Source organism: Polistes canadensis, unplaced genomic scaffold, assembly GCF_001313835.1.
Source record: "Polistes canadensis isolate GaletaPanama2010 unplaced genomic scaffold, ASM131383v1 scaffold_112, whole genome shotgun sequence".
NCBI lineage: Eukaryota > Metazoa > Arthropoda > Insecta > Hymenoptera > Vespidae > Polistes > Polistes canadensis.
In genome coordinates this window covers 135,895-146,718 of record NW_014569659.1, presented here as the reverse complement: position 1 = coordinate 146,718, position 10,824 = coordinate 135,895, and the positions used below count along the sequence as shown (strand labels likewise).

Below are 10,824 nucleotides of genomic sequence, written 5' to 3'. Positions count from 1 at the left end.
CTAGCTGCGCATATACGAGATCGGGTATACGTTGACGTTCTCGTTTGCTGTCATTCGTCAGAATAATCTTTCTTTCTTTATCTCTCTCTTTCTTTAACTCTGAATATACCGTACAAAAATGATAGGAAAATACGAGAAAGAAATATAAGAAAATCGTTATGGAAAAGGACAGAAATAGTAGGAACGTTTCCACGCAGTTGCAACTCGAGCGTAGATTTGTATTCGGAGACACCGATCATGTCATTGACGAATACGTCGTTTTCATGAATACCATATGAGGCCTGGCATCGTATATATGTCTCAGGAATAGCGGGATATTCTATCCAGTGACACGATCGAGAAGTCTAACGTCGTTTTCTCTTTCCTGTCTAAGTTAGCCTTTAAAATGGATATATAAGAAACGTCACTTTTTGACTTTCCAATCGTCGTATTCTAGAATATGATGATACAATTTTACGTCTTTTTTATAAGATAGTCTATGCATATTTATGCTACATGTTATAGTAACCATTTGCAGAAATACTATTACTTTGCTTAATGGAACTATGGTAGTTATGTAACAAATAATAACAATTAATTCTTATAGATCAAATGAAGTGTGATTTATCCAAAAATTTAAAATATACCAAAGAAGAATTCTAAAATAAAAAAATAATTCTCTTCCGATATTGGTTCAGAGAATAGAAGAAAGAAAGAGAGAGAGAGGGAGAAAAAGACAAATTCAGAAAAACATTAGAATATCCAATTATTTTGTACACACAATTGCATTCAAATAAAAGTTCGACAAGTAACCATCTGCCGATGCTGTTCCCAAAACAATGTAGCACATATTTTCGACTAACAGGCAATGCTAACAATCAGACACCTGTTTGAATAATATCATTTAAAAAAAGAAAAAAAGAAAAGAACATAACATAGATCGAGAAGAATACAAAAGAACGTCTATTTAACTAGCGATCATCCATCAGAAGAGCACCTGAACAAGCCGAACCAACCCAAACCAACTATCTTCCTAAAAGAATATCGAAAAATTGTACGAGTTAAGAAAGCACACGTAGTTTTCCGTGAATAATAATTCACATATGACACGTAATCATGGATCTACGATTGCGATAAAGTTCCACGTTAAAAGGATCTCAAAAGGACTAAGTGGGAAAGCTAAAAGCGTTCCCAATTCACATTGAGTTAGGGTGTGAATTCTTCAGATCTCGTAAGATCGGTGACACTACGTACGGCGTTCATTCCTAATGACGAGAGACATTGAGATAGAGATAGATTCAGATAGAAAGATGAAAAGAGAAAGAGAGAGAGAGAAATTGGAAAGATTCAGCGAAGCAGTTGCTGAAACAGAGCCAGATTGGATGGGGGAAAACAGGATCCTAGGCGACTGGTTTTCGGTCGTCTGCCAGAGCTTTTCGAATTCGTTTGTCTTTCTCTCTCTATCTACATCGCACCTTCCCCTTTTCTCTTCCCTCTCCTTCCCACTCTCTCTCTCTCTCTCTCTTTCTATCTACCTATCTATCTATCTATCTGTGTCTCTTTCTCTGTATTTTGCATACTCCAAAGCATGTACAACCCCCCGTTTCATCCCTTTCGTCGCTTCTGTCCGCCTCCTCGCGAAACAATAAATTTTCTGGCTTTAAATCCATGCTGTAGCACGACCACGACTACGACCACGACTACGACCACGACTACGACCACGACCACGACCACGACTACGACCACGACCGCCAAGAGCTTTCACAGTACATCGAGTGCATATACCTAGTAAGGTTCGCGGCATACCTACGTTCGTACTAGACTTTCTACGTTCCTATTTACTAAGCTCTGACGACATATTTATGAAAGTTGGTTATTCAATTTTATCCTGATATTTAATAGTTTTTCTCCTTTTCAGATTTACGTTTACATAATTTGTGCATGATAGTTTTAAGGATAAATATTAATTGACAGATCTGAAAAATTGATGAAAATAAGAACATATGTTTTTTCTTGTTTATCGTAATTCTTTCATTATCTTAAAATTTGTATATAACAAATATTCGATCAATACTACAATTATACAAACAAATAAATAAGATCACACTGCATAAATGTTGAGAAGAACTGGTCTATTTTATGAACATGTAAAATTACATTAAAATTAGAGTTGTTCAGTTTGGTAATGTACGTTGTCAGTAGGAACAACGCATTCCTGAAATCCTCGTAGTTGCTTTGATCGGTACAATCGGTATTCTACCCTTTCTCTGAATTTATAGTCAAGATAGCACGTCTTCCACGGGCGACAATAGCCAAAGTATGTCTTTACTGTTATTGGTGAACCATTTAGGGGCGGATCTTACGTGAACGTACGTGTACATGGTTCCCGTGTCGTTGACACTGAACACGTTCTCGAATTAGCTTGGTTAAAGCTCGACCAGATCGATCGAGGCTACCTTCTAGGTCCTACATGTGGTTCCTTCGATCGAAGGAATATAAACAATGAACATTAGGAGTTCTGCAATAGCTCCAAAACATTCTTACTTCTTACCAAGTATTGTAGTCCTCGATTTTCTTTTGAAAAAGCCCATCGAAGGAATTCATTGTATCAATTATATCTTAATCTTAATCTTTCGATTATATTATTTGGAAATCATTTGTTAGAAGAATCGGTTAGTATATAGAAAAATTATTTACATTAGAAAATATTTTTTAATTACCTGAGATTATTATTGACAATTGAATTACAATTGAAATTGACGACAATTCTCCTGCGTGATGCGAATATTCATATCCAGTTTATACGTCTTCAATATACTTGCGTTATACAACTGCAAGCGACTACGTTAGGACGTCGTTAAGTTGACAATATTATCGCATACGAATGTATTATGGAATGAATCATTACCTTTCTCAAATTCGCTTGAAATAAATAACATGTTGAAAATTATTATTTCCTGATTTATTTCTCATTTATTTTTTTTTTATCATTAAGTAAAAGTGTATTTTCGCTAAACTATATATTTATTATTACAAAACTAACTAGTTAAATAGTTCATCATTTCAAATAAAAAAACGATTTTATTCGATTGAATTCTTGCACAGCAATCAATGTTATCAACTAACTGTTAATATTTTCAAGATTAAAATAGATAGCTTCTATATCTAGAAATTTGATATCTTTATGTGTGAGAGAAATTTSTWYRAWTAAWWMAYWRMYRKWWWKAYAAGRTWCMYWKMCARMRTWYSWWMRRKWWAWRWKARKMWRKRRTWTAGTWKRAAACTYGWWRARRAKTKWYTTWCYSRYWMTRMRWTWAWYKYAKWRYSRGWAARWMAMTYYTYWWCRAGTTTYMWACTAWAYYMYWKMYTMWYWTWWMYYKWWSRWAYKYTGKMWRKGWAYCTTRTMWWWMYRKYWRTKWWTTAWTYRWASAAATTTCTCTCACACATAAAGATATCAAATTTCTAGATATAGAAGCTATCTATTTTAATCTTGAAAATATTAACAGTTAGTTGATAACATTGATTGCTGTGCAAGAATTCAATCGAATAAAATCGTTTTTTTATTTGAAATGATGAACTATTTAACTAGTTAGTTTTGTAATAATAAATATATAGTTTAGCGAAAATACACTTTTACTTAATGATAAAAAAAAAATAAATGAGAAATAAATCAGGAAATAATAATTTTCAACATGTTATTTATTTCAAGCGAATTTGAGAAAGGTAATGATTCATTCCATAATACATTCGTATGCGATAATATTGTCAACTTAACGACGTCCTAACGTAGTCGCTTGCAGTTGTATAACGCAAGTATATTGWAKACGTATAAACTGGATATGAATATTCGCATCACGCAGGAGAATAATGTTTAATAATATTTACAGAGCGAAAATGTAAAATTAATATTAAAGATCTTAAAGACGATATAGATCTAGGAATTAATTAATGGAACGTTTCTTCTCGTAAAAAATAGATTTCCAGAGCACCATGTTGTCGGATAATTTGTTATGTACAATTCTTATAACTGCGCCGCACCATGGGGCGTTCATGTGGATAAAGAAGAAAAAGATTTTGTATCTTACTGCAACTTACGTCGTCATCGTCCATATTTTTAATCTTTTACTACAAATCGACGATGCGAACTATTAATTATCATTATTTTAATTCGTTTTTTTTTATTTTACTTTTTATTATCTTCCGATTAATGGCGAGATACTGCAGAATATTCTAATAATATGAAGTTGACATTAAAAAAAATTTATCGAGAAACAAACAAGGAACAGAAACTGACTATTATGTCGGAAAATTGTATGCCCTTTGCTCGGTCTTTGACAATAAGAAAATAATCGCATTTTCGTATCGCTTGGTAAATATTTCTATAAATGTAGGAGATAAAAAGAAGAAAGAAATATGACGATGAAAAATAGGATTCCATCGCGAGATCTTTGAGTCTACGGTAAATATTTCATTACCGAGCTCAAAAAACCGGAGGTATTCCTTGCTTTAACAATTTCATTTTTCCCAACAGAGTTTTCCTCCCCGTTTTCGGATAAACTTGAACGATGACCAAACGATATCGATAACGGAGAAGATTAATGGATTGTAATTTGAGATCTAATCAAACGGAAATGTCAAATAACGAATTAGGGATACAATTTTACTCGATAACCGTTTCACCATGGAGGCTCGAAATCTATTCGCGTATTTGTATCAACGCATTATTACAATATGTATTTTTTATTTTCGAGAGTCCTTGGTCCTCGGTACTATAGAATAAGTAAAATCACAAGCGTCATAGGGATCCGCGTGGAACCCCGTGGTTAAAATGAAGTGTAAAAAATAGTACTTTTTATATAGGCTTCTATCTGTATATGTGTTCGTGTACGTGGTGTACATATTATGTGTAAATGCGTATGCATAAACACGTGTAAGTGACTTCGATAATACGATTAATTGTATATCGTGTGTATGCACTTATTTACTAAACATTTATATAATATATATATGTACATTTACAACATCGCATAATCGCGGAAAGATGCAACGTCGAAACGTTGAAAACGGTTTTTTTAGCGACGTTACGCAAAGCGTACGCTCCTTATTCTTATATCACATATCGTATATAAGAAGGCAGCACAGGTATAGCATATTTATTTATTTATTTTAATTTTTATATATTTTTATTTTCATTCAAAATGTCTCGCTTCTTCATAAAAAACCTACGCGAAAATAATAATGCTCACACCAGACAGCGACCACAAATCTACATTCTTCTTCGGTTTTTATTTCTAATTATATAGTTTAGTCACTTATCTCGTTTTTAGCGCTAACAGACTATCCGAAGAGTTTTCAAATTCAATTTTACACCGAAATAATACATGGCGGTGTGGCGTGGCATTTCGTTCCATCTTTCAGACGGCATATTTTTTTGCTCCTATAACAATCCAACACTTATTTCAATTTATACGTAAAACAATTTTCATTTCTTTTTTTAATAATTTATAAATACAATACAAATACTTTCGTTTTTTCTCTCTTACAAGTGAATATTCACAAATTTGTAAATAATAGGCTAATACGATAATAATTTTTGTATTTTCTTCTAGTACGGATGCGTATTCGTGCAAACGAAGCATTGCCTTTAATCTTTTCATACAATTTTGTTCTATTTTATTTTTCTCTCAAGAAATGACGAACAAAAAATAATCAAAGATTATTTTCTGTACGTTGTAAATAATCTAAATCATTTCGGAGCTTGCAATCAATTTTCGACTCGTTCGTTTGTTTTAATTTATTTACATATCATGCTTATCACTTCTGCTTTATTTTCTTTTTTTCTTTTTTTTTTTTCGTATCACTTTCGTGCGATTACTATGTCGCTTTCTCCTCGAGACGAGATCGAAAGAAGAAGCTTCCCGTACAGTAGTTGTTGTTTTTTTACTTTTCTCGTTTTTTATTTCCTCATGTTACCCTCTAGTAAACTTATAGTTTAATAAAGTTAAAGAGAAAGATTATTTCTAGTGCGGATTATATCGGGGTCACACGGGGAGAAGTTCGACGTGTAATCTTAAAAAGGACTAGGCGGCACTTGAGCATAGGTACTTGGCTCTCGAGGATCATTCTTTTTGTCTGAACCCAAATGTGCACAGAATATGTGAAATACATGCAATGTTATTTTATTTCTTCAAAATGTCAATAATTTTACAAACTGCAAAATCATTTATTTCGGATTCCAGAAAGTTCGTGCCCTTTTTTCAACTATATGTCTAGTATTTAAAACGGTACGAGCTTACTTGGTTACCTAAAATTATTTTTAATTATAAATTTCGAATAATTTTGCAAGTACGATTGTGTACTATTCTAAATTATTATCTTTATCAAAAAGAATAAATTCCTAAAACTTGAAAAAACATTATTATTGTATTTCTTTGATCGAATACAGATATATTTTTTGGTTATAAATATGATTGACGTTAGCTTATTTATTCACATTTTCTTGCTTTTTAAATTCAGACATCGATTATTCAGCATCGTAAAGACGATGAATGAGAAGTCTTTTTTACTTAACATTTTCAAGAAATATCCGAGTATTATCGTGTAAGGATTTTGTTAAAATTACGACCGTTCCTTACGAATATCTTACTTAACATTTATTATTTAAAATTCCCCACACGTTCTCCATGAAAGTTCATTATCGTTATTTAGTCGATAGCTTCCTTCAATGCAGCCAATTGTTCTTCTCCGAGCTTCACTTTGTCTTGAATCTCTCGAGTATCCATTATCAGCTTCGCTTTCATATTGATGAAATGTTGGTAATCGATGAATTCATCGTCGTTTAGATATTTCGCTAGAATTGCTGATACGTTGATGCTACGCCTATCGATGTTGGTTTTCAGTACCTTTGCTTCTTCCAATTGGTCTATCAGCTTGTCTCGTTTGCCTTCCAGTATTTTCTATGATCGAAAAATAATATTAGTATATTTTATTTTCATTTGAAAACATCTGAATATTTTTTCAAAATAAATTACCGCGTAATCAACTACGTTGATTATAAAGAAGTAAATCAAATGAAAACTAGCATACGGTATTTTGTAGAACTTTGCTAACGGTATAGAAAATGAAGAAAGAAAAATGTAGTTCCATTTGATAGGGGAAATACTCACTCTCTCCGCGTGATCGGCCGGCATACCATAAAGGGCGTTTTCAGCACGAGCCAATCTTCCACTAAGACTAAGAAGGAGGCTAGTAATCTTGCCAACTTCCTCTACGTGAAGTCGATATTTGGAAGCTTCAGCTGGTCGAGCTTCTGCGGAAATACGCATAGCCACTCTTGCACCAAGGGCATCGTTAACTTCACCTTCTTCTTTAACAGCCTCTTGTTCAGCCCTTAGGACCACTAGTTTCTTATCCAATCGCATCATGAGTTCTTCCTGAAAAGCAAACGAATCATCCCGGCCCCACCGATTTCTTCGTTAGTTCAGTGAAACGAGGAGAATTTTGAGAAAGCGGGCCGAGTCTCCTCCGCTTTTGCGGAAGACGAATCGATCTTGGATCGAGATAAATCTAATGAGCTGAACGTGGGCGACCCATAAACTTTCCCCTATTGTCGTTGCTACCGTCTCTGCTACCGTCTCTCCGCTACCGTCTCTCCGCTACCGTCTCTCCGCTACCGTCTCTGTTCTTATATTCGTAACGTTTAAAACGAGAAATTGCCGAGTCTACATATAGTCGAAATATACATATATTCTTATATATATTATATATACAGTTTCCAACAAAAAGAATTTATGAGACAACCTAATACATAAACTTTAGACTTGAAAAATGAAGTTTATACAAAAATGTGTTTATTTAATAATGTTTTCAATAATTCTACAATTCTTGCAGAATTTCAGCCTTTCAATACTTTTGTTTGGTACTGTATATATAGATATATATGTGTATGTAGGATAGAAATACGGATGAAAGTTAGAATGATTCGCGTCTGTCTCGTTAAGCGAAGTTTCACGGACAGTTAGAGAAATGAACGTTTTATTTTTCCAATAAAACTCTCTTAATTACCTTCTTCTTTCTGAGATCCGAATTATCTGCTGTAACGACTGCCGTTGTCGTCGTCGTCGTCGTCGTTGTTGTCGTCGTCGTCGTCGTTGTCGTATCTTCCGATCTTGTTGAATCCTCGACACTTATTTCTCGAGAATATCTCGTCAGAAACCTCGCTTTACCTTCGGACGTTGTGAAATACGCCGAAGTGGATGAAAGCGGACTGCTTGGATCAGATGACGATGGGGTGACAGGAACAGAAGGTATACTTTCGTGTCTGAAAAATAACAAAATAATTACGTAAATCTTCAACTTTGTGTTCTCGTGCAAATGCTTGTTAAATTCAGTTTTTCTGTCTAATCAAAGTCAATATTTATTTTTCATTATCAGAATTCTCGATTATTTCGAGACTAGTTTTAAAAGTATAAAAATTCTAGGCTGAGTAATCGATATGAAGAATAACTAATCGCGATTATGTACACGATGAAGACGCATGAATCAGCGATCGACGAAGTCAATCTTTGCTGTTAGATAAAGAAGAGAAAAAACATTTCCGAGCTTTGATGAAATCATCGGAAGACGTACAAGGAGCGAGTATCCTTTGAAGTCACAAATGTATATACATATATTTTTCTCTATACTAACAATAAACTATGAATTCATGCGAAAGCGAAATAAAGACGTAACATTTTTTGCTTATTTAAAGAAAAAATATGAAAAATCAGTTTAAGTAAAATCAAAGTTCTATTCTAAACGCATCTGTTATCAATTACACGCGCGCACACGTATATAAACGCATACGCTATGGTTACGTGTATAAATACATGTTGTTTGCTTTTCATTCGCATGAATCTATAAAAGAGGAGAAAGTGTTAGAAGAAAAAAAGGCGTTTGTATCTTGTTAACGGTAAGAACGGGTGCCTTTTCCATCGATGACAAATTGCAGTAGATGCCACATCGATGGAGTAGTGGTAGATTACGTCTCCTTCCTACGTTTCGTGATCGGTATTAATTAATGAGAAGCGGAAGAGAATTCCTAAGTATCAGAGTTAGCACAGTGAATATTTTATTATCACTTCTAAAGCATTACTTATTGTACTAACGTGAAAGTAACTTAGCGTTTTAACATTTGGAAATATCGCGAGTCATCGTATTATTAAATCTAATATAATCGTCCAATTAAAAATGCTTAAAAATTATTTAACTTAGGAAAAATGCATGGTATCAAATTGAATTATCGCAAACAATAATCAATAGCAATTGATATTCTAACTAAAATAATTTTGGTGATAAGCAGACACTATAGAAAACAATATTAAAATGTTTACATAATTTTATACGTGATGAATTTATTAAGTATTAGTCATGTGCAAACAGAAGTATAGTAATTAGTCAGTAATATGTTAAGGTTAATTTTCAAGTTATTATACAAGCCGGTACTTCTCCGATCGTTTCTTTTCCATTTTTCCGTACGGTTATCGAACTTGGCACGGATACGATAAGCACTACGATGGGTTGCAACGATGCTACCAACTATTCATTCAAGACTGGCAAATAATATGATATCTAGACAACAACCAGCTAGTAGTTGTTGCCTGACAATATCATTTATGGTCGCTTACGCAACTATCTTATGCTCGTAGTACTTTCTCCTTAAGCATGCCGGTGGAAGTATTGTCCTCGAACAATCGAGAGAGACAGAGAAATAAGGATAGAAAAGAGATAGAAAATATTAAATCTTAAAAAAGAAGAGACCACTTTTTTTTTTATGCATTTCGTGCTCAAAATGCTCTTTTTCTAAAGTACATTCAAGAAATCTAATTTTTGGGGATTTTATAAAAAAAAATTGTAATAAAAAATATATAGTTTTAATTATTTGTTTTCGTACTTTTAATACAATAATTAATCAGTGTATATGATTCTTTTATTTATAATTGGTATGCGTAAATACGTGTCAGTATCAAATTATAATTTGTTATTTAATCAAGTTGTGTTGTAGGATTACGTTAGGATTACGTCAGTTTACTGACAGCTTTTTTAATACTGGCTATTTATAAGCGGGTTTAGAATGAAATGTTTTATATCTGCATTCTATTGAAAATAAAATTTGTATTTAATGTGCTCTTAGAATGATTTTCAATAAAATGCATGTATAAAACATTTCGTTCTAAAACCTAGTTCTTCTTTATCTATCTTCCGATACGATAAAGAAGAACTTGGAGTATTTGAGGAATTGTTAAAATCATTAAATGTAGATTAATTGACTTTAAACGTGTATATGCAATAGAATTTATTCATAAACAAGACTACTGAATACGACATATAAACATTAGCTTGGTGCCAGAATAATTATAGTTTGAACTATTTAGTGCAGTTCCCATTGGAGAGTTGGAAGTTATCACAACCGAAAAGTGTTGACTTAACTATCCAATCAAAAGAATGAAATTTCATGCTTATGGGGAGAACGTTGGAAAGAAAATAGAAAGGATAAAATTCTCATGGAAATGAAGAGAAATCGTATCTGAAATCGTATCTGAAATCGTATCTGAAATAGAATATGAAATCGACGCTAGCGATCGATCATGGAGTGTGCCGTTGGAAACGATCGGGCTCGAAAAAAAGACAATTAAATTCCGAGCATTAATGTATCTCCATTAATGATACATGGGTGGAATCCTGGTGTGTCTACGCCTACGTAAACGTCACTCGTCGGTATAATAAAGAATCATTATGTGAACGCTCGCTTGGCACATGCAGGAGGAGACAGCAGCACGCGATATTCAGCCGAGCACGTGCCGAGAT

At 33.3% G+C, this 10,824-nt stretch overlaps 1 protein-coding gene across 2 annotated transcripts in view; it reads right to left on the bottom strand.

Moving 5' to 3' along the window:
• Nucleotides 1–3,657: 3,657 nt before the first annotated feature.
• LOC106787730 (protein Shroom-like) overlaps nucleotides 3,658–10,824 on the bottom strand; it is a 109,379-nt gene continuing 102,212 nt past the window's right edge. For both annotated transcript variants that reach the window (XM_014750346.1, XM_014750347.1), the window contains exons 11-13: nucleotides 8,044–8,299; nucleotides 7,146–7,412; nucleotides 3,658–6,935 (exon numbers count right to left, since the gene is read on the bottom strand). In XM_014750346.1, coding sequence (XP_014605832.1) covers nucleotides 6,684–6,935; nucleotides 7,146–7,412; nucleotides 8,044–8,299 — 775 coding nt within the window. In that variant the 3' untranslated portion in view covers nucleotides 3,658–6,683. The remainder of the gene's footprint in view (nucleotides 6,936–7,145; nucleotides 7,413–8,043; nucleotides 8,300–10,824) is intronic.